Source organism: Sebastes fasciatus, chromosome 18 (assembly GCF_043250625.1).
Source record: "Sebastes fasciatus isolate fSebFas1 chromosome 18, fSebFas1.pri, whole genome shotgun sequence".
NCBI lineage: Eukaryota > Metazoa > Chordata > Actinopteri > Perciformes > Sebastidae > Sebastes > Sebastes fasciatus.
The window spans coordinates 2368437-2393547 of record NC_133812.1 but is presented as its reverse complement, the minus strand read 5'-3'; the positions used below and the strand labels follow the sequence as shown (position 1 = coordinate 2393547).

Here is a 25111-nt window from a genome sequence, read left to right as displayed (position 1 = left end):
CTCTTTCTCCAACTCCTCCTCTCCAGACCCTGTTTTTGTTTTTCCTCTGAGAGCACGTCAGATCCCTCGTTCTCACGCTCTCCGAGCGGGGAGCTGGAAGATGAAATCTTTACTATGGCGCAGAAAAGGCTCTGCGGTACCTATAGTGATGTTTGTGGGTTGGCAGTGAGGAGAGCAACCTGCTAAACGTTCAGAGTCGGGGGCTTGTTAATGCGCCTGCGATGTTGCTATAAATCTTCGGTGAGACTTCAGGCCTATTCTCTTCAGTCGCAGAGCTAAATGACACATTAATGATCAAAGTACAGAAGCGCTATCCAAATAAAACATTCAGATTTTTTTTCTGATGAATCCTCTTTGACCAAGAGGTTTAAGATTTAGTACTGGCTAAATGCAGTTTTGGAAAAATGGGACAGAAATAACATTTTAAAGTTTACAAAGCACTCTTGATCCCATCCATCATCAGTAGATGATTTGGAAGCTATTTCCCATAAAGCCAGTGACTCAGTGCACATTAATATCAACAGTGTACAGCCGTGGTATTCAATCCAGGGTTCAGGGACCGCTATGGGACCTTGACTTCAAGATCACACTACAAATTTGAAGTCTCAATGTCACAGTCTGACATAAGTTGACTGAGCTCAGTCCCAAATTAATCCGAAGACACAAATCAACAAGACGAAGAGTCTACAGCCATGCTAGCAGCTCTGTGAGGCTGCACTCAGGCACAGTGGTGCTTTGAGCTAAATGCTAACATCAGCAGAATCAGAATCAGAATCAGAATCAGAATCAGAATGGTGTTTATTGCCAGGTGTAAGAGGTATACACTAGGAATTTTCTTTGGCATTTTTGGTGCGAGACAAACAGTACAATATAATAACAAAAGAATGGATAAAAACAAAAGAATAGATAAAAGAATAGATAAAAACGTTAGAATAAAATAATAAAAATGTACAATTTACAAATTACAAATAAGCTATAAACATGATATAAAGATAGTGCAAATATTGAGAGAGGGGGGAGAGTCAGTGTCGGCAGGGGGGGCAGTAGTGTGTGTGTGAGGGAGAGACAGTCACAGGGGGGCGGATGGGCTGTTGGAGAGCCCCACTGCCATGGGGAAGAAACTGTATTTATGGCGTGAGGTTTTGGTCCTGATGGACCTTAACCTCCTGCCAGATGGCAGAGTCTGAAAAAGATGGTGTCCAGGATGGGAGGGGTCGGCCACAATCTTCCCTACCCTCCTTAAGGTCCTGGAGGTGTACAGCTCCTGGAGGGAGGGAAGGTTGCAGCCGATCGCCTTCTCTGCAGCACGGATGACCCGCTGCAGCCTGGCCTTGTCCCTGGCGGTGGCAGCGGCGAACCAGACGGTGATGGAGGAGGTGAGGATGGACTCGATGATGGCCGAGTAAAAGTGCACCATCATGGTCTGTGGCAGGTTGAATTTCTTCAACTGCCTCAGGAAGTACATCCTCTGCTGGGCCTTACTGATGAGGGAGCTGATGTTTAGCTCCCACTTGAGGTCCTGGGCGATGGTCGTGCCCAGGAAACGGAACGACTCCGCCGTGTTGACTGGGGAGCCACGCAGGATGAGAGGGGGGAGCGGGGCTGAGTTCCTCCTGAAGTCCACTGCCATCTCCACTGTCTTCAGGGCGTTCAGCTCCATGTGGTTCTGGCTGCACCAGGATGCCAGATGGTCAACCTCCCATCTGTAGGCAGACTCGTCACCCTCGGAGATGAGGCCGATGAGGGTGGTGTCGTCCGCAAACTTAAGGAGCTTGACAGATTGGTGTCTGGAGGTGCAGCCGTTGGTGTACAGGGAGAAGAGCAGTGGGGAGAGAACGCAGCCTTGGGGGGCACCGGTGCTGATGGTCTGGGTGTCGGAGACTTGCTTCCCCAGCCTTACGTGCTGACTCCTGTCAGTTAGAAAGTCTGTGATCCACCTGCAGGTGGAGTCAGGCACGCTCAGCAGGGAAAGCTTGTCCTGTAGCAGAGCTGGGCTGATGGTGTTGAATGCGGAACTGAAGTCCACAAACAGGATCCTGGCATAGGAGCCAGGGGAGTCCAGGTGCTGGAGAATGTAATGAAGGGCTAAATTTACTGCGTCGTCTACAGATCTGTTAGGTCTGTAGGCGAACTGCAGTGGGTCCAGCAGGGGGTTGGTTATTGTCTTTAGGTGTTGGAGCACAAGTCGTTCAAAGGTCTTCATTATCACAGAGGTCAGAGCGACGGGTCTGTAGTCCTGAAGACCTGTGATCCTTGGCTTCTTGGGGACCGGGATGATGGTGGAGGCTTTGAAGCAGGACGGCACCCTGCAGTTTTCCAGGGAGGTGTTGAAAATCCCTGTAAACACTGGAGACAACTGGTCTGCACAGTGTTTCAGGGTTGCAGGTGAGACAGAGTCTGGGCCGGCTGCTTTGCGGGGGTTTTGTCCTTTGAAGAGCCTGTTGACTTCCTCCTCTTGGATGGACAGAGGTGTGAAGGGGGGGAGGGGTGTGCACAGGCTGGGTGCTTGTGGAGAAAGCTGGGGGGTGCTTGTGTTAACTGCTGATGGCTGATGGCTGGGGGGAGAGGAGATGCAGCCAGGACCGTCACTACGTCTGTCAAATCTGCAGTAAAACTCATTCAGCTCATTTGCCAGTCGGAGGTCATTCGTGGAGTGGGACGGTTTGGGCTTATAGTTTGTGATCTGTCTCAGCCCTTTCCAGACTGAGGCAGAATCACTGGCTGAGAACTGTTCTTGTAGTTTCTCTGAATACTGCCGTTTGGCCTCCCTCACCGCCTTGCCAAACGCGTATTTAGCCTCTTTAAAGCCCTCCCTGTCACCACTCCTAAATGCCTCTTCCTTAACCAAACGAAGCCGTTTGAGTTTGGCTGTGAACCAGGGCTTCTCGTTGTTGTAGTGAACCCTGGTGCGCGTCGGTATACAGCTGTCCTCACAGAAGCTGATATACGACGTCACAGCCTCTGCATACTCGTCCAGACTGTCAGTGGCGGTCCTAAACATCTCCCAGTCCGTGCAGTCCAGGCACTCACGCAGATCCTCCACCGCCTCGCTGCTCCACTTCTTGGTCGTCCTCACAACCGGTCTAGCCAGTTTGACCCTCTGCCTGTAAGAGGGGATGAGATGGACCAAGACGTGGTCGGAGTTTCCCAGCGCAGCGCGGGGAACGGCGTGATATGCCTTACTGATGTTACAGTAGCACTTGTCCAGCGTGTTCTCCTCTCTGGTCGGACATTTAATAAACTGTTTGTATTTTGGGAGCTCCTGTGATAAGTTCCCCTTGTTAAAGTCCCCAAGAACGATAACAAGAGAGTCCGGGTTTTTTCTCTCCACCTCCCGTATCTGGTCGGCAAGCAGCCGCTGCGCGAGCTCCACGTGAGCCTGAGGCGGGATGTAAACACCGACCAGAATGAAGGAGGAGAATTCACGGGGGGAATAAAATGGTTTAGAGTTGATAATAAAGGATTCCAGATCCGGAGAACATGTCCGCAGAAGCACTGTCACGTCCTTGCACCAGCCGTCGTTAATATAGAAACATATTCCCCCTCCCTTTGACTTGTGTGATAACTCCGGGTCGCGGTCGGCTCGTAACAGCTGGAAGCCGGGAAGCTGCAGCGCAGAGTCCGGTATAGTTCCACACAACCACGACTCAGTAAAACACAAGACAGAAGAGAGGGAAAAGTCTCTGTTGGTACTGACCATCAGCAGCAACTCGTCCACTTTGTTGCACAGTGAGCGCACGTTTGAGAGGAATATCGCAGGCAGCGGAGTTTTTAGTCCTCTCTGTCTGAAGCGATTCAGCGCTCCGGAGCGCTTTCCTCTCCGGCGCTTCGCCGCTCGGCCGAGGGCCACAGCTCCCAGCAAAACGTGCATTAAAACTGCTGAAGGTGCCAGAAAGTTGGGGAAAAGATCTGCTGGGGTAGATTCCCTGAGGTTAAGGATGTCTTCTCTAGAGAAGACAATCCGTGAACTTCCACCAAAAACTAAAGAAACACAAAAAAACAAGAAAAACAGAGCGCACCAAATCGCCGAGGCAGCCGTAGTTAGCGCCATCTTGGATATACTATATATATAACATATACTATATATAACAGCATGCTAATATACTCCAATTAACAATGCTAACACACTGATGGTTAGTTGGTATAATGTCTCACCATATTCACTATCTTAGTTTAGTGTGCTAGCATGCTAACATTTGCTTACTAGCACTAAACACAAAGTACAGATGGGAATGTCAGGTATGTTTTGCAGGAATTTGGTCATAAACCAAAATATATTACATTTCTGACTTGATGAAAAGTCAGAGGATCACTACATTCAGTAGGATTCACCCCGTTGGGACCATAGACTGTATATAAAGATGGACGACGTTACAAAAATCCAAGTGAAGCCAAAACATCAGAATCGCCCCCTGGTGGCTGGTTGCAGTATGGGTCATAAAGCCCGTCTCCTCCATGTTAGCAGATGGGAAGATTTTCCCAAAGATGGTTTCTGTCATTTTAGTTCTTATCACGCTGATGTATGTTATAGTGTTCATTTTTCTGATAAGTTTGGTTTTAATTAGTTATTTGATGCTATAAAAAGGGGGTGAGACGCCATGATTGGCAGCTGTGAGTTTCTCTCGCTGACAAGCTGCGGGATTGGTTCAGGCGGGTGACCTTGATACCGCGGCTCCACCATTCGATCACTACTGTGCAGACTCTGGCTCCAAATTATTTCAAAATCTCAAGATACTTTGGCTTCACTTTTTGTACAGTGGGAGGATGTGGAGACGCGTCGTTTTATACAGTCTATGGTTGGGATCATCGGTACAAAGTGTCATGGTAGTCCATCCAATACTGAGATAGAGATATTTCAATCTGGACAAAAGTGGTGGACAGTCTAGCCATTGGACCAACACTGCCATCGATTGAGCCGTGTCGCGAGTGCAGCTAAAAATCAAGTCGTGTGTGTCTACGTCATTAGTGTTAAATCTCAAGTCTTGTCAAATCCGAACAAATAAAAGTCCAGATGGGATTTTATATCTGAAATTTCCATTTCATCCTCAGCTACCGGACATACAGGAGGCCAAGGTATAAGGTAGCTTACAAGATGGTGACAGAAATGGAGTGGAAGTGTTGCCATGGTTACTCTGGGGAAGATTGCCACGATGGGCCGAAGGGAAGCGGTGACACTCAGGTCTCCGGGGGGCGACCCCGCGTCACGCAGACGGGCTACAACACAGGTGGCGGACAGAGAGGAGAAGGTGAGAAGACTCTATGATAATCCAAAATCGCATCTACGTAAAATATGGTTTCAAGTCATCAGGGTGCACTCACAGTAATTCATTTTGTGAAATAGCATCAGAACTGTTACATGCTAAAGATTTGCATATTATTTTCTCACATGTATCTTGTTGGTCTCAGGTATGAATGAATGAATGAATGAATGAATCACTATGCAAACAAAACGACAACTTTAAAGAGATGTAGAGGCAGTTATGTGATAGGCCGCCGTAGTTCTCCGACATGCTTGATAAACTGCGGTAACGTGATCCGCGGAGTGCAAAACCGTGGTACCGCCAGTTGCCGCCTGACTTCCGTTGCTCCTAAAGTAGTGTTATTATGGTATGGATGGCCTCTGAGCAAGGCGAACGGAATTACCGCGGTTTTGCACTCGGTGGCTCACGTTACCGCAGCCTTGGAAAGGGAGGAATGAGTGGAGGGGTACTCAGTTGGTTGCAATCTGCAACCACACCACTAGATGCCGCCAAATCATACACACTGTCCCTTTAAGTATGTCTCTAAAACATTAAATATTTATGACTAAATAAGCAACAATCAAATATGAAGTTACTCCTTATAGCAGTGGTTCTCAAACTTTTTACACCACATACCACCTCAGAAAATATCTGACTCTCCGAGTACCACCATTATGACCTGGGGTGGGCAATTATTTTTCCTGGAGGGGGGCCACATGAGAAACCCAGATTGTTGCCGGGGGCCAAACAAATTCTGTCAGATGTAACCTCTATTTTATTACTACATTAATTTATAGAAAACATACTGCGCACTTATTTTTCAGCATTTGTTATACTGAAAATCACTCCAAACATCAAATTATTAAGAATATTACATTATATTCAGGAGTTTTTGAACCGTACAGGACTGACTGTTTTGGGTAGTAATGTTTCCATTAGCAAAACTTAACAAAACAGAGAATCCCCCAGCATGCCAAAATATAAAAACATGCACTGCAGGTCCAAAAAGCAGGGAGGGTAGCCCACTGTACACAGTACTGTACTTTGTTATTGTCATCCATAGTGGTTGTTTGCATAAAAACACACAATTCAAATGATTATGATTATTTAAATATTTGCTTTGATTAAAAAAAAGAGCTAGTGTTAGGAAATTAAACATGTCATGATTCTCTCTCTAATATTTATTTTGTATTACTGTGAAAACATCTCCTTCAAACAACAGGATTTATTCAAGTTTCTCACCAAAAACTAGATTTTACGATATTACATTTGAACGCATCATGATAATGTAATTAACCTTCGCCAAATAGTCCTTTTTCCTGAGCCGACCATGAATGCCTCATAACAATAACTCAATGGCACCTCCGTTAACGTTAGTAGCTCCGCTATTTAGCCAGTCAGGACTGTGCTGCCCACCGGCTGCTAACAGCTAACGTTACTAACTCTCCTCCTGCTGATTGCAACACAGGTTTTGATGTTCACAGTGTCGCATTATCAGGGAAAAATAGGGTGCACCCCCTCAGGTTTAGTAGCGCCACGCTGTTGTTGCGCGCTTTTTTTTCTCCACTCCTTAGCTCCGGTTCAAAACAAACTTAAACATGATACAGCGTGTGTATGCGTCATTGTGCAGCGTAACTGTGGGAAAGCATCAATAAGAGGAATCGATAGTCAGAGATTCCTCCGCATACCACTAAAGAGAGAACCACTGCCTTATAGGAAGCCAATTAAGCAAAAGGGTTTTCAGCAACTCTGTCTATACATATTTAAGCTTCCATACTTTGCTGAGTTTGTATTTTTTTGCAAGCAGTAAATAGAAAATCTTCTAATTAAACTCCACATTTCCTCTTTCACATTGGCTGTTATTCTTTTTCTCCAGGTGACAGTGAAAAGATCAGACAGCTGGAGGAAACAATCCGCGGTCTGACCAAAGACCTCCACAACATGCAGACCACCATCAACGGCATCAACCAGAGGCTGTAAGCAAATGTTGTTTTATTTCACGGAGTGTATTCACCTGCACACCGAACATCCTGTTTAAATACAGGAAACTCAGATTTGCTGTACCGATATCACTCAACCAGCACACTGTTTAATGTATATCACACTGTGTCATTGTAATTTAATTCAGCAGTGCAGTTTAGTGAGAGAGGAGATGTTTGTTTAGTAACATATATACAGGTATTACAGATTCAAATAGTTAATCCTCAATAAGACAGACTCTTCTCATACACTGTTTTGTAGCTATACCTACAAAAGGTAACGCACTATAATTCATATATAATTTATATCCCACAAAATAATTTTTTATGTAATCCACGCAGTTGTGAACCGGGAAATAAAGAGTGACAAACGCTGCGTTGAGAGGAGGTCGGGGTGGGTCAAAAAAACAGTCAACGTTGATTTATTTGTCACGTAACTTCCGTACTTTAGTTACACCACTTCCAGAGTTATTTTAACCAAAACCACGATCTTTTCCTAAACCTAAACTAAGTAGTTTGTTCCCTAAACCTAACTTGTTTCCTGTGAAGACGGAAGTTTATTTTGAAAAGACTTGGAGCTGAAATTGACACGTCTGTTACGTGTTGCTGGACGTTCGTAGAATAATGCAAGAAAAATGAGGAATAACTTATTATACGTTGTATGAGGATACGTTGAACAAGAACTTAAAGCTGCAGTGGGTAGAAATAGAGCAAATAGGATTTAAAAAACAAGTTATTTTTTATAAAACGGTCACTATATCCTGACAGTAGTGCATGAGACAGTTAATATGAATAAAATCATGTGTCTCTGTGTCCTCCGGTGTCCTAACGGCATCTGCAAGATTTCACAGACCGGATGAAAACAACCAATCAGAGCCGAGCTGGAGCCTTGTCGTCTCTGAGCAGCTGTCAATCGCACTACTCCGACCAAACGGTCAAACTAGGCAGCGCTGATCAATACCTATACCTATTTCTCTCCTCAGATGTTTTCAGAATCATCTTGTAGTTTACGGTTTAGCTGTAAAATGAGAAAGTTTGTGACCCGGCAGCCATGTTGAGATCAGTTGAGGAAATACCAAGCACTTGACCAGAGCACAGCCAATAGGAACGCTCTCTCTCTCTCTGAAATTACCTGTGATTGGTCAAAGGCCCTGTTCACACCTGGTATTAACATGCGTCTCCACATGCATCTTCAGTGGCCTTGACTTTCGATCCAATCTCACTTCCCCGCTCTATATGCAAATAAACACGTAGTAAACACACGGCTAATACAGCAGCCGTTGTGACGTAATATTACATGAATGTCAGTAGTAATATCCTCCATATTCGTGAATTCTGGTACATTGTATTAACGCTCCAGAGAGCCGGGAGGAGAGAGAACAGGCGGGCGGGCGGTCGGGTGTCAGCTCCACGCAAAGCAGCGGAACAAAAACACCGACACATCTCCGACAGTATTATAATAATGCATTTTGCATGTCTAGTCTACATACAGTAGAGCAAAGAGGACGTTTCCAATTTTCCTTGTCCCACTTGTGATCCGATCACTGAGGACGCATGTTAATACCAGGTGTGAACAGGGCCGTAGTCTCCCGTCACGGGCTAGATGTTCTAAAGCCTGAAAACAGAGCCACGAGGAGGAGCAGAAGTCTAGTTTTCTCTCAGAACACTTGAATTACAATATGCTGAAAGGTTATTATGGGATTTTTGCCCAATGATGCCAAAAATATTCTGCCTACTGCTGCTTTAATAGCATGAACTACATCCTTCCTTCATCCTATACCATATACCTCTTTTTACGACAAAATGTTACTTGTCATAATGTTCTCAACTCTTCTTCTGTTATAGGCCTGGTCTGAACGGGGCAGTCGTTCCTGCTGATTCAGCTCAGCCACACATGAAGGAAACCATCAACAGCATCCAGACCAAGCTGGATCACCTCTACAACAGGACACAGGTACACAGTGACTGTTTCTCACTGTCTTTATGTTTTAGAATTTAAATGCAAGGATAGACCATTTGACTTTATTTGGACATTTGTTTGCTCAGGTCCATGACCAGACCCTGCTCAACATCAACAACCACCTGGTGAACGGAGGGGGCAATGAACTGGACGGAGTGGCCGGAGGAGGAGGAGGAGGAGCCGGGGGAAACCAGCTGAACACTCTGAAGGAGGAGATACTGACGGAGCTGGAGAGAAGGGTGTCTCTGTCCTGCTCTTCCTGCCAGGTGAAGCTCAATATGTAAAAACAAGACTCAGTGGTCAGTGGTCATGTCTATAATGTTTTGTGAACAGTTTTTTCCACTTATATCTTAATGTTTGATTGAAAGACAACTTATAATGAAGCAAATGACATTCAGTAATAGCAAATGGTAACATTTACTAGTCAGTATATTATCCATTTTATACAAGGTGAAAAGGTATTAGCATGACAAGGTTATAAGTATTTCAGTTTTTTATCAAAGCATGTGTATCAAAAGCATTCATCATATAAGTGGTGTGTAACAATATATACATACTTCGCGAAAGTTTATGTCATCACTGACGTTGTTGCTGCCGTATTTATTCCGAGATGGAGTGTTGATGGAACAGCTGCAATGTTAGCATAGCCTGGCAGTGATCGATCCGAACTCCATTCAGAAAACAAGCATTTTAAAAGTTGTTTGCTTGTTGTGTTGCAGACAGACCTGACAAAGCATGAATTCGGTCTTTTTACAAATCGACATCATTATGTAGTTATTTCGGCATCATTTTGATCCGTTTATTGCAATTAAATCACAGCACAGTCTGTTTATTTTGGATTCATTCGCAGTAGCAACGTATGGCTTGCTAGATACAGATACAGTATGTGAATACAGCTTGCCGCTTGGTGTGAATGCACGGTAACACAATACAAAGCACAACATAACATAACTTAAACGAACATAAATAATAGCACATATACATCAACAGCACTATGTAATGATACATTGAACCGCTGACACGCTCCCCAGAAAACATAAACACAGAACTGTTCTCCGCCTTTTCATTTTGAAAGAGCAACGGCCAATGAGGAAACTCCAACAGTCGGCCGACCAATCCTGTAACTTCATCACTCAGTCAGTCACTCAGTGACAGACTTTTGCGTTTGTAGGGCTGGTCCTCTCCAGTCCAGCCAAAAATCAGATCTCAGACACAAACATTACTCTCCACCGTCATGTGATTTCTAGTTGTAGTTTTGTAGCTGTAAAGTTTCCATGTTTTGACTTTGTTCCCCATTGGCTTCTGTCAGTGATTTGTGCTGCCTAAAGCAGTAAAATAATATTAGCCACATCCAGGCAGTAAAACAAGAAAACTACATTCCCTCATAAAACCACTGCACTTAACAAAAAATAAAACAATACTGCAGTGAAAGAAAGATTTAAAAAAAATTAAAATGGCAACAAGGCCAGTTTTCCAGAAGTTTGATAGAATTAGAGGGTTATAGGATTTAACATGAAACGATCATTGTTTGTTTAAATTGTCTTTTTATTTGCCTCATGTTCAAGCACAAGCCTGGGCCCCTGAGCACACAAACACATAAACAGCCCCTCACTGCTACCTCCCACAGTACCCCCCCACACCCTGTTGCTCACAGTTGTTTCATCAGCATCTTTTTTAAATTATGTTGCTGTTAATGGTTGAAATCTGCACCTAAATGCAGTATTCCCGGACGAGCGCCCATTTGTTACATTCCCCTTCGTTTAAGGCCCAGGGGAGGAGGGAGTACCAAAATAAATTTTATAAACCCGGGAATGAGAGAACTAGCAACAGGATTGTGTGAAAAATAGTCATACAATTTATTAACAAAAAATATGATTAAAAAAAAATGTACAAACACCAAATGAAAACTACTTTCTAACAGAAAGCGTCAGATAATTACACAACTAAATAAATATGGCAATAACCAATAGTAAAACACTCAAATTATAGCTACTGCTTAAAAAAATGCAGCAACAAACAACCCAGAAGTACTTAACTTAAAACTACTGCTCCACAGAGACAGCGAACAAAAACAATCTTTAACCCCACAAAGTTTGTCGACTTCACCACACAAACCCGTCAACCACTGACGCAAACCACGGAACACACAGTCTCTGAGATACTGCAGATTGGCACTGGGCAACTTCTCCTCCGTTCTCCTGCTGTTCTATACCCCGCCCTGATTACTGATCAGCTGCAGCCGCGCACACTCATCCCTCACAGCTGCACTAGGGGGGAAAGGGCAGCACCTGAGACACAGGAGAGGAAAAAGACAACAACAACCTACCAGTGCACGTAACAATATAGTTCATATAGGAGATGAAAACAGGCTGTATGAACTCTTTCTCATTTCTCCTACCATATAAGATCCACACTGACACTACTCTACTTCAGCGTGCTGCACAAAGTACTGAAGGAAAGCATCAAACGGAAACCTGTGATGCAGGTTCTATTTTCTTAAAGCAGAGTACAATTACACACTCATATTAATTAGGGCCGTCAATTGATTAAAATATTTAATAGCAAATTAATCACACATTTTTTTGTGGTTCAAAATGTACCTTAAAGGGAGATTTGTCAAGTATTTGACACTCTTATCAACATGGGAGTGGGCAAATACGCTGCTTTATGTAAATGTATGTATATAATTATTACTGAAAATCAATTAACGACACAAAACAATGACAAATATTGTCCAGAAACCCTCACAGGTACTGCATTTAGCATAAAACAATATGCATTAAAGAAATGATTGCCATTAAAATGAATTTGCGCTAACACGTTATTATCGCGTTCACTTTGACAGCCCTATTTAATACAAAATAGAAACCATAATACAAACTATACAACTAGCATATTAATTCCAGTCCTCCCTATTCCCTCCAGGCTGGTGTGGAGGACCTGAGGCGCCAGCAGCAAGAGGACAGGGAGCGGATCCAAGCCCTGGAGAAGCTGATCAGCTCCATGGACCAGCACCTGAGGCAGAGTTTGGACATCTCCCGCAGCGAGACCCAACGCTCCCAGGCCTGCTGCAACACCGTCACCGAGCTGGAGAAGAGGCTGTCCAGCATAGAGGTCCGTGTCACATCCACGGCCAACAAGTGCGACACCATCAAAGGGCGGCTGGATAAGGAGCTGGCCGGGACGGGCGGAGGAAAGGGACGAGTGACGGAGGACAGATTGAACGGCAGACTGAGGGAACTGGAGAAGAGGCTGAATAACACGGTGAGGAAGACGGAGCAGAGGTGCACAAACACCGGTAACAACGTGAAGGACGGCGTCCAGAGAGACGTCACGCAGCTGCGCAACACGGTCCATGGTCGGCTGGACGACCACAGCTCCAGGATTGACAAGATAGAGCTGGACGTGACTGTTCTCGGAGATACGGTCACCGACCACAGCCGGCGTTTGAGTAAGGTAGAGAACGTAACAACCTTCCTGGACAGGAGGCTAACGTCGATCGCAAACATGTGCAACGAGACCTGCGGGCCGAACGGAAAAAGCCGCAAGACTGACGACACCGTGAAAACCTTAGAGTGGAGAGTTGTGGCCAACCAAGAGGACATAAAGAGGTTTGACACCAGGTTGGATGATTTGTCCGCGTCGGGTGACTCGCTGGCCCACAGGGTGATCAACTTGACAGATGACGTCAAAAAGATAATAGCCGTGACGGGGGAGAGCGGCGAGAACTTCAACCGGATTGTCACGGAGGTAGAGACGTTGGGCCGCAATTTGGAGGACTGTTCTGTTTGCGGCAGGGTAGAGGAGGACCTGCGCTCGCTCGCCAACTCCACCAAGAGCGGCCTCGGCAAGTGCCAGGCCGAGCTAACGGACCTGCGGAGAAAGGTTGACTCGGGAGAATCCGTCTGCTCTCAGGTGTGCTCCAACCTCCAGGAGGAGGTGGGGCGACTCAGAGAGGAAGTGGAGGAGTGCACCGGTCAGTGTAAAATTGGCATAAACGATCTGAAGAAACGCCTCGACGGTCACGGTGTCCACAGCGGGAGATTAGGAGGGGATCTGAAGTCCATCCAAGGAGATCTCGCCAGGGTCATGGTCACATTTAACTCCATCAATGACACTCTGAAGGGCCTGGGGAGGACTGTACAGACGCATGGGAACACGCTGACTGATCTGACCAACACCAAGGACAACATCATCTCTGAGGTAAGACCATGTGGTGAGTCAGCCATGTTGCTCCGCTGTGTTTCTGCTAGAGATGTTCCGATACCATTTTTTCCTTCCCGATACTGATTCCGATACCTGAACCGATCCGATACCATACACATCGAGCTCCAAATCTTTTAGCCTATATGGAATGTGTTGGTATAGTTTGGGGATGGCCGTTTCAGAGATGTATTTGCAACCTGGCAAACTGCACCTACGTTAGGGGTTGGTTGTCCAGAACAATGAATTCCACAATTTTGTCGGATATCTTCATCGCCTTTGGCTGATCTTTGTGGAATTGATCTCGTTGGAATTTGGTCTCCACAGTTTGCTGCTGCGGTTCGTCCTTTTCCCCTTTGCCTCGGGGAAGTCGTCATGCTCTTTCGCGCGATGCGTCTTCAGATGTTTTAAAAGATTGCTGATGTTGAAATTAGCAACACTAATGCCAGTCCTTGTAACAGACGCCTTATGTACTGTACATATGTAAGTAGGGATGCACCGATACCAATACCAGTATCGGGTCCGATACTGTGCTCATGTACACCGGCCCTCACTTTCATTGTGCCACGGGGTTTTGCTTGCACCCTCTGACTTGCGCGTGCGTTAGACTCCTTGGTCCGTGTCGGGTGGGTTGCCGACAACGCCACAGACCCTTGGTGCCTTTTATGTTGGCCGAGCCCCACCCTGGCAGCACGACGCGGTTGAGGCGCACTGAGGACAGTCCGCCCCGGTCGACAGCTGCACCGGGAGCAGGGGGCCCCGTCCCTTCCCAACGGAGAGAGAGGGCGCAGCCAGCCCTTTGTCCACGGTGCAGCGAGGTCCGGGCGGGGAGCGCTGTAAAGCTGCGACCGCGAGCCACCTTGGCCCCGAGCCTTTCCAAGCCGACCTAGAGTCTCGTATGCGGGACTTCCCAGCCTGCCGTGTGTCGCTCACACCCTCCAGCTGGCTGTTAACGAGGGTCTTTTGGCACAGAGAAGTACTCGTATCGGTACTCGGTATCGGCGAGTACCCAAATGAAGACTACTGTTCTGGAGCGGCGAAATAGAACTGATTTGTGTGGATTTTTTTCTGGTTTAATAAATTCTGGTATCAGATCGGCGCACAGACTGACATACTCGCCCATACCCGATCCCGAATGTTGGGTAGTATCGGACATATTTCCAATACTGGTAACGGTATGGGAACAACTCTAGTTTTTACAGTAACACAGAACGGACAAACCAAACACTGGCTCTAGCGAGAGCCTTTTAGTGATTTTATATCACCTGAAGGCCACTGTTGTTCTCCGACAGGCTTGTGAAAGTACGGTAACGTGAGCCACAGAGTGCAAAACCGCGGTGCTGCCGGCCGCCGTCTTACTTCCGTTGCTCCTACATTACACCAGAAGAAAAACGAGGTCTCCACAACTTAAAGGATTTAAAGAACCAAATACAGTTTTTCCTTGCCTCGTACTAGCAAGTAGCATGTAGCATGATCTGATATGCAGCCTGTGAAAGCAATTTGTTCGCAATTGTCCATCACATGAACGACGTAACTAGCAAGCTGGGACCACTGATTCGCAAAACCTGCTAGCTTGCAATAGTAACGAAGATTCTTAGGGGAAATGTATCGGAGTAAAATTACACATTTTATTTCGGAAATGTAGCGGAGTAAAAGTGAAAGTTGACAGAAATATAAAAACTCATAAACATTCTGCCGACTGAAACTTTAAAGGTCCCATATTGTAAAAAGTGACATTTGTTCTATATAAATACTGTGAAAGTATCGAAACGCTTAATCCACAGAGAAATACACACAGCCCGTATTCAGAAGCTGTGCTTTTGAAACAAGCTGTCAGGATTTCTGTCCATTTGTGATGTCACAAATCTACAATATTTAGACCATTTCACAGTTTTAAACATAAACATTCTAAATAGGTCCCAGTTTATTTCCTGTTGCAGTGTATGTGAATAACATCAGCGGACAGGAGGTAAACATGGTCCTAAGCTGTTTCCTAGCAACGCAATTCTGTTGAAATTCCGTTGAAGAGCACTAAAACGGAGCGTTTCAGACAGAGGGTGAATACAGGTATATCCAAGCAGACAGTATGAGGAAAATAAAGTTTTTTTTCAACTAACTTCTAGTAGAAACCCAAAATACAAGTATGAACCTGAAAATGAGCACGATATGTCCCCTTTAAGCTAACTAAGCTACAAACTCAACACAAAGTACAGCTGAGGCTGATGGGAATGTCATTAGTTTTGCAGGTATTTGATCATAAACCAAACTATTGAATTAAAATTCCAGTAGTCGTTGAACATAATTTTATAATCTGTGTAACATAATATGATTTTCCCCCTTGTTCCTTGTTGACTATCTTGTGACCCTTCAGAATTATTTTTGCGACCCTTTGAGTGGTCCCGAGCCCCAGGTTGGGAAGCACTGTACTATAATACGTAGAGAGCTAGCCCCTCAGAATTAAACAGGAAAGCTCAAGCTGCTGTTATAATAATAATGATGATGGTAATTGTGCCGACGATCTACGTGTTGTTTTATTAAACTGTACATATTGAAACAGATCTTTTCCATATGGACTTTGAAAACAACACTCAAACAGGCCTCGTGGTTATCTTGGCAACAGTGTTTTCACATAATATTATCATAGTTAGGAAAATATTTGAGAATATTACAAACATTTCTTGACAGACATGGCTTAGATAATATGCTTACAGATTTTTGTGTGTATAAGATACCATAGGAAAATAAATCGGAGCTGAAACCAGTATATTTGTAGTAGAAAAGAACCCAAAATACACACATTAACAAGTATCTACATTCTCTACAAAGGTGGACGATTTGCAGAAGGAGCTGACGGAGCACGTCGACGACTCCAAGATTCAATTCGGCGGTCTGGGCGACGAGATCCAAATAATTAGGAGCAACTATGCGACGGAGGTGGGGGAGTGCCGGCGCTCCAGCGACGGCCTGGAGAGAAGACTCTCCAAGCTGGAGGGAGTGTGCGTACGCCTGGACGCTTTCTCAGACAGCCTGGAGAGGATCAAGGAGGGCCTGAACCGGCATGTGTCTGGGCTGTGGGTCTGGGTTAATGGACTCAACGTCACGCTAACGTCTCAAGGAGATCTTATCGACGACATCCAGAACGTCCAGCTGGAGAGCGTCCGCTCCGACGTGCGCGGGCTGAACTCTTCGCTGGTGGACTTGGTTGAGGAGTTTCACAGTTTCATAGGGCAGGACTTCATGGGTGAGTCTTCACAGAGGACGGAGGGGCATGGGATGTGACTTTTGGACAAGAGATAGTTGAAGGGAGGCAAGGTCAGGGTGAGGGGAAAAAATAGAGCAAAGAAAGAATCCAGGCTGTCATCCAGAGAAGCATTCACTTAAAGAGTCTAAAAGAGGAGTTTTAGTAAACATGAGGGTGAAAGGCACTTCCTGAGGCTAAATGTCTCAGCTTTCTTGGCTTACTGTGCATGTTTTAAAAATTATCCTAAGAAAGAAACTATAACTGGTAGACAGGGTTTCCCAGCTGTGATGTCTCATTAAATATTCTTCTTCCCCCAGGTCCACCTGGTCTGACGGGCCCCCGCGGAGAGAGGGGCGAGCGTGGATCCCAGGGTCCTGTAGGACCCCAAGGGAGGGTGGGACTCCTAGGCAGAGAGGGCAAGCAGGGACTAGCTGGACCCCCAGGTAAAGAGTTATTTGATTACACTTTGTTTAATATGATAACTAGGGCTGTCAAAGTTCAAATTCGTTTTAACGCCGCTAATTTCTTTAACGCTTTAGCACAGCTTGCGGATTTTTAGGCTGTTCGGCGGAAACAGGACGTCCCGGAGGGGCTGCGAGCCGAGCTGCCGCTAACGTTTGCTCAGCTTGTTTTTCTGATAACTCGAGATCCAGACATCCGATGACTAAAATATATAGTTAAAAACGACCAAGATCTGAAAAGTGTGTCATAAAAATGGATGAAAAGTCAATTTATGACAGTTTCTGGCAGACGACCACAACGCTGACGCATGAGCAAAGGGGGATATGATGCTATGTGACGCATTTTTTTAGGATTGAAAATTGTTGGAAATATTTGGGATACTGTAAGAACACGACTCAATAATATCTATAACATAGGTCTAGTTGTTTTAAGACATTTTAATGTAGAAAACGTGATGTGATTAACACGTCAACGCGCCACTAATTTCTTTAACGCATTAACGCAATTTACGATTTTGAAGTTGTAGCGGGCTCACTTTTAAAGAGAGTGAAGATACTGGTATCATATGAAACAAAAAAACCTGATGATTCCATCGGTACCAACCATGTCATACTAGCTTGTCATGAAGGAGGCTAAATAACGCTCCAAAGTTACGCAAAATTTTGGTGAGGAAAAACTGTCATGGCCATTTTCAAAGGGGTCCCTTGACCTCTGACCTCCAGATCAGTGAATATAAATGGGTTCTACGGTACCCACGAGTCTCCCCTTTACAGACATGCCCACTTTATGATAGTCACATGCAGTTTGGGGCAAGTCATAGTCAAGTCAGCACACTGACACACTGACAGCTGTTGTTGCCTGTTGGGCTGCAGTTTGCCATGTTATGATTTGAGCATATTGTTTTATGTTAAATGCAGTACCTGTGAGGGTTTCTGGACAATATCTGTCATTGTTTTGTGTTGTTAATTGATTTCTAATAATAAATATATACATACATTTGCATAAAGCAGCATATTTGTCCACTTCCATGTATTTAAGAGTATTAAATACCTGACAAATCTCTCTTTAAGGTACATTTTGAGCTGATAAAAAAATTTGTGATTACATATTTTCATCCATTGACAGCCCTTATAATAACATCTACTGATTATCTGTATCTTGGATCTTTCTTTCTTCACATCCACTGCAGATACATTTTTGATAAGAATAAAAAAACAGCAAGAATGATGATTAACTCTATCTTTCATCTCCCTCCTCAGGTCTCCGAGGTGAACAGGGTATGTGTTGTTCTTACTAAACACCAGATGAAAGCACCCGTTACTGTTTGATCTTAGTTTCGTTCTGACTCGTACTCTCCGTCTCTCCGTCGTCATCAGGTCCTGCAGGGTCTGATGCCCACGTGCCACGCCTTTCTTTCTCTGCTGCGCTGACTCGCCCGATGAGAAGCTCAGGAACCATCGTGTTCAACGAGCTCTTTGTCAATGAAAATAACGTCTACAATCCCAGATCAGGTGAGCGTTAGATCGGCTGGAATTTGAACAGGTGCCTACCAAGATCTCTTTTTTTAAGATTACCTCCAGGAAAAGTAGGTATTTTTATGTAAATTTAAAAGGTCGGTTCTCCCTAATTACAAAAAAAATCGTATTTTTTTCTCTTACCCATAGTGTTATCTAGGCATGCAGACGGTTTGGTTGTTCTTTGCTCAGTATTTTTGGCGGCCAGGTCATAACATTTTTCAATTTACAGTTAAACAGTACACGAAAATATGTTTCTGAAAACATTTGAGGAGAGAAATAGGCATTACAGTAACAGAATATTTTTTTTTCATACTTTATTTTTTCCCTTTTTACAAGGTTGTTTTCATAAATGCAATTTACAGTTCGTATTACAATAGTTTATAAACCAATTTTTTAAGTAGTCGAGCTTAGAGACGAACACAATAAGTACACTAGGGAAAACAACTTCAGCATTCAAAATTGAAATAAAATTAAGAAAAGAAAAATAATAATAATAATAAAAAAGAATATAATAATAATGATACAAAAATAATAATAATATTACCAAAAAAAGAAAGAAATAATAATAAATCAAATAAACAAATAAGTTAATAGAAAAAAAAAACAGTAACAGTATATTGATTCATATTTGATCAGCGCTGCCTAGTTTGACCATTTGGTCAGAGTTTGCGAGTGATTGACAGCTGCTCAGAGACGACAAGGCTCCAGCTCGTCTCTGATTGGTTGTTTGGTCTGTGAAATCTTGCAGATGCCATTAGGAGCACCGGAGGACACAGAGGCACATGATTTTTTTCAGATTACCTCTCTCGTACATTACTGTCAGGATATAGTGACTGTTTCATAAAAATAACTTTTTTTATCATATTTGTCCCAACCTGCCTACCAACAGCTTTAATCAACCTTGAAAGTTCATGAAAGTAACTTGGCAAAAAAGAATCCAAGCAAATATTTGATGAAATAAGGAAGTGTGAGCTCATGATAGCAAATACAACATTAAGTCTTCCTTGTTGTTACGTGCTTCCATCTTCCAGGTTACTTCACTGCTCCAGTGAGCGGGAAGTACTTCTTCAGCGGCATCCTTACGGGCCATAAGAACATGAAGATCGAGGCCGTGCTCTCCAAGTCCAACACCGGCGTGGCCCGAGTGGACTCGGCTGGGTATCAGCCCGAAGGCCTGGAGAAGCCCATGGCGGAGGCCAAGCACATCCCCGGAGCTCTGGCCGTCTTCAACATCATCCTGCCCATGGAGGCGGGCGACACGGTCTGCATCGACCTCGTCAGCGGCAAACTGGCCTACTCCTCCGAACCGCTGACCATCTTCAGCGGGATGCTGCTGTACGAGACCGTCTGATTGGAGGACGCAGCGTAATCAGTCTCTGGGTGAACATTTCAACACGAGAGCGTCTAATTTGTCTGCTGGACTGTAAGAGACAGAGCAAACGGCTGAACAGACAAAGAGCCTGAAATAACTGGACTGGATTCATTCAGCAAGGAGAAGAAATACTTTATATTTTACTTTACGTGCTTAGAAGGAAAAAAAAGTCCTATTCAACCACAATAATTTTTTTGTGTGTTTCACAGCTTTAAGGAAAACAATTTTTTACAAAGAGCCATTGTGTTTTTTATACCGTGACGCAGATAAAAGCCATTGCAGGGTTATCTTATAATTCCATATTTCATGCTGTTCTATGAACTTGAATTCTTTACTGATTACACCGAGATAGCCTTCAGCTCTTTCTTGTGTTAATGAAAGGACATTTAATACGATGATAAAAGATTAAAGGGAAAGTTTGGGTGTTTTGAAGTGGGGTTGTATGAGGTAATTATCTAGGAGTGTGTCGGTACAGGAGTACAGACACCGGAGCTAAGCAATGTACTGCTGTGGACGGGGGCTGGCAGCAAAATGTATTTTAGCCACCTAAAAAAATATCCGTTTGACTGTATTTATTTAGAATATTTTCCGACGGGGAACTGAACTGAAAGTGAATTTTATCTATGTTTTCAGTTGCCAAACAGTATAGGGATTGGAACTGCGGAGCATTCAAAGGTGCGCTGGCATTTTTGGAGTGTAGCGTATGGAGCTACTGTCATTATCTGTCACCGGTCTATTCATGTGTCAATCGTTCATCAGAAATGTATAAAGTACGTGTGAAAGACAAATGTCCATATAAAGAGAAGCTGACAGAGGCAAAGGGGCCATATATTACAAAAGTGAAATCAGTTTATGATATCGATACTTAATGAATTAGGAGGACCTTGACAGCTAGCCAACCATTACAGTCACTGATGTGTTTTGGTGTTAGTGAACACCTGTCAGCAGTTCAAAATATGTAAATCTTTGGAGGCCGATGTCCAATTTACAAATGGGTAGCCATATGACATTAAGATCTACAGGCCAAATGCCAACTACACAATCATCCGGACAAAGATAAGCTAGCTAATGTCATGCTAACAGAATACTAAGAAAATGTCAGCTAATAGCTATTGTATAATTAATTTAACGCTATCTTGCAAAATGAAACCCATAACGTTGGCCTACCATTGTGTCTGACTGTATACTATATATCTACTACAATTCAGCTGTGTGTTATCTTTAAGACACTTGCAGTAATAGCCAGCGGATGGCACTCTTACCCGTTATCCTCCAAAAATGGCCGACTTACGGCGTCATGTCAACGCTCTGTTAACATGCGAAATAAAGTGTATAACGTAACGACACATATAAAATAACATGTATGTTAAGTGGGCAATTACATATTAATATCCCCCCCACTTAGATAACTTTCTAATGAACAATTATCATGACATGTTTGTTATAACATTACAATTACATCTGCCCAGTAACGTTACCGTTCTATATTATAGTCTATGTTGTAGTTGACGGTTTCACCCCTTGATGTCACTGTTGTCATTTTGCACGTTAGCTGTAGATTAAGGTTGTATAATTATCAAATTATCATAAGGCTTTGTCCTAATTTATGTAGCTTTTTGTTGTTGTTTGGTTATTAACGTCAACTATTTTTAGCCGCTAGCATCGACACTGAACTGCATCAAGACTAGTGCTTTCAACTGATTGGCCACAGAATGTGAAAATGCCATTTTCTGCGACAATGTTTGGTTAGTGTGGACTTTACGCCGGAGATGAACATTACATGTCCGTGATGCAACCAAACATAGACACAGCTTTAGGATCAAGCTAACTTCAACGTATAAAACATTCTGAATGTGTCCCAGTTTATTACTGGTTGCAGTGGATGTGAATGTCATCAACTGACAGGAAGTACACACGGACCCAAGCTGTTGCCTAGCAACGCAATCCTGTTGCAATTCTGTTTCAATTCTGTCGCAATTCCGTCAAAATGCACTAAAACGGAACGTTTCAGACAGAGGGTAAATACAGGCATATTCAGGCTGACAGTATGAGGAAAATAAAGCTTTTTTTTAACATTAAAGCATGTAAACATGTTTTAGTAGAAACACAAAATACAAGTTTGAACCTGAAAATGAGCATGATATGGGACCTTTAAGAGAGAACTCACCTACAGCTGGTGCAAAGGGTGCAGTTGCCCATCAGAAAATATTCTAAATATGACATACACCTAAACGGATATTGATTTGTATCCATAGTTAGTGCCAATGCCAGAGGCTAGCTAGACCAGCAACTCCCGTGTTCTGTGAGGTAAACTGTTGTTTTCAATGGAGACTGGTTGAATTGGTGAGAGCATAGATAACGGCTTCAGTTCCCCGTCAGAAACATAGACTGTATAGTTGTCTCACGGCAAGGTAAAGCGGTGAAAATATATATTATATTCTAAATATAGCGTACACTTAAACTGATATTGATTTTTTTAAGTGAGTCTTTCTTTTAGGTGGCTAAAACACGTTTTGCTGCCGGCCCCGTCCACAGCAGCACATTGCTTTGCTCCGTTGTCGGTACTCCTACTGTAGCTAATACCCTGATTATGGATAAATGCCTCATTCAACCCCACTTCAAAACAGCCGAACTGTCCCCTTTAAGGATGTGGATGTCTTTTTTTTTGCGTGTAATCCACTCACAGCATATCAAATGTTCAGAGGTTATTGCACACTGTTTTTTTTTGTTTGCTAATGTAGTTTCTTTTCTTCATGCTCACAGTTTAATTTTGACCACAAGCAAATTCCCAGAAATGTAACACTGAATGCCAATTGTCTTGGAAAAAATGCGGAGGGGGACATGGTCCAAACCACTATTCTTCAGAAGGAAATGCATAAATGAAGTCACTGACAGTTCATTCGAGAGAAACCACAGGATTTTATAAATCATACGACGGCAAAACAATAAGACCATTTTAGGACATTAGCCATGCCCAGAAACACGAGGGAGGAGGAGGAAGATGGCCAGAGGGGAAGAATGGGGATTTTTTTTTGTCCTGTGTCCTCATAAGGGCCATCTATCTAAACTCGGTGGAGGATCAAGTAGTTTAAGTTCTGAAGCTGTTACTATCATTCTATCTCGCAGTGGAATTTTTGTGTAAGGCTAACAAAAACAAATAATGAAGCTGAACCCTTTGTCTCTATGCTACAAAATCCCAACACTTCCTGCCTTTAGAAGTCTAATTAAAATGTCTCCAGAAGAAAATATGTGCACAATAACAAGTTTGTAGATATTTTTGAAGGGATTTCTTAAAAGGAACATTGCACATTTTCTTCAGAGAGAAAGAGCGGATTGGACCACATGTTACTATAATGTAATTTACATTATGGTGAAAGTAATACATCAGCATATCAGGGCTCACAATGCATATGTTCTTTCACATTTACTTCCTCACATTTCAGTGTGTAATTTTATATGTATAACTTTGAAGGAATGTAAATATTTTTCAGCGGTTTTGCCCATATCAGATTTTTATTATGAGTTACCACTCCACCTTGCCAGGTATTGTGTATGTTCTGTATGTGTTTTTGCCACGTGTGCCTCAAATACAGATACCCAGTTTTACACAGCTGATGTCAACAGTCTCACGTTTATCTGGATTGTCGTTGTAGCAGGTTCAGTGATAGAGTGAAGGTACCGATATCACATGAAACTAGAAAACCTCAAAAATCCATTGGTACCAACCATGTCATGCTAGCTTGTCGCGAAGGATGTTAAATAACTATCCAAACTTGCGCTAAATTTTGGCGAGGAAAAACTGGCATGGCCATTTTAAAAGGGGTCCCTTGACCTCTGACCTTAAGATATTTGAATGTAAATGGGTTCTATGGTTACCCACGAGTCTCCCCTTTACAGACATGCCCACTTTATGATAATCACATGTAGTTTTTTAATGCAGTATAAATGTGTTATTTTCTCCTATTCTAAAATGGTGTATTTGAATATTTCTGCATACTGGGGTCCCTAAACAGTCTTGGAATTACATAAATTGTGTCTCACTGTAAAGCTGAGACTCTTGTGGATCCAATGAATCCAACTGTATTCATGTGTGATGATGTTAGTCCCCATAGGAGACATTTCATTGTATTGAGACCGTTTTTTTATTTTTTATTTGACCTCACTGTATAAAATGACCTGTGATGACCTCTAGGATAATCACAGCCTCATGAAACTTTAGAGCCACAAATTAGAGACCTAGAGCATTCAGAGGATGGATGGATCAGACTAGAGACCTAGAGCATTCAGAGGATGGATGGATCAGACTAGAGACCTAGAGCATTCAGAGGATGGATGGATCAGACTAGAGACCTAGAGCATTCAGAGGATGGATGGATCAAACTAGAGACCTAGAGCATTCAGAGGATGGATGGATCAGACTAGAGACCTAGAGCATTCAGAGGACTAGATTGACAATAAGGAGGTTTCTTAGCAGTTTACACAACAGGAAGTGCTCGCCATCCAGTCGCCGAAAAATGCAATTCTTGCAGAAATCTCCAAAATGTCAAAAGTTTTTGATCCCAAATCACAGCATGGCTTTTTCTATGGTGTCCTCAAGGTCTTGGTGTCTTAATGTGCTATTTTGGAGGGATTATTGATCATTTTTTATCAATTCTAGACTGGTAAAAAATGGTTAAATTTAGCACCAAATCTGTGTAACAAGTGGTATCAACCCAAAAATTGCTGCAACAACTTATGAGACATAATAGAGCATGGGGATGACCGTCATATACTTCTATCATCATGTTCTAAATTCTTATAAAAATTACAATTTATTTTAAATAATGAATTAATTCATGTTTATTTATGATTTATGACTAGAACAACTTGACACACAGTGCTGAGCGACATCTCAAATTAATCTTCAGGTTCCCAGCTTTCAGATGATGTACACCACTTCTATGTGACATCTACTGTTGACCTGCTATCTCCCCCTAAAGACCCTCTGCATCCCCCTAAAAAAGACAAAAACAGGTCTATTGTGGATCTCAGAGGGTTAAATGAGTGCCAGTTTTTACACACTGTTTAGTCTGTTTTATACTTATTTAATCTGGCACTTTGTTGGCTTTCACAGCTGGGTTGACTTTTTATTTCTGGC

General features: G+C 43.4%; 1 protein-coding gene across 2 annotated transcripts in view; it reads left to right on the top strand.

The window, feature by feature from the left end:
• The window catches only part of emilin1a (elastin microfibril interfacer 1a), a 46534-nt gene extending 22950 nt beyond the window's left edge, over positions 1-23584 (top strand). The window contains exons 3-12 of one of the 2 annotated variants that reach the window (XM_074615822.1): positions 5050-5246; positions 7117-7216; positions 9065-9173; positions 9266-9445; positions 12105-13382; positions 16209-16623; positions 16941-17066; positions 18345-18362; positions 18462-18596; positions 19634-23584. In XM_074615822.1, the coding sequence (XP_074471923.1) occupies positions 5050-5246; positions 7117-7216; positions 9065-9173; positions 9266-9445; positions 12105-13382; positions 16209-16623; positions 16941-17066; positions 18345-18362; positions 18462-18596; positions 19634-19953 (2878 nt within the window). In that variant the 3' untranslated portion in view covers positions 19954-23584. The remainder of the gene's footprint in view (positions 1-5049; positions 5247-7116; positions 7217-9064; positions 9174-9265; positions 9446-12104; positions 13383-16208; positions 16624-16940; positions 17067-18344; positions 18363-18461; positions 18597-19633) is intronic. The other variant, XM_074615823.1, reaches the window with a different exon arrangement.
• The last annotated feature ends 1527 nt before the right edge of the window (positions 23585-25111 follow it).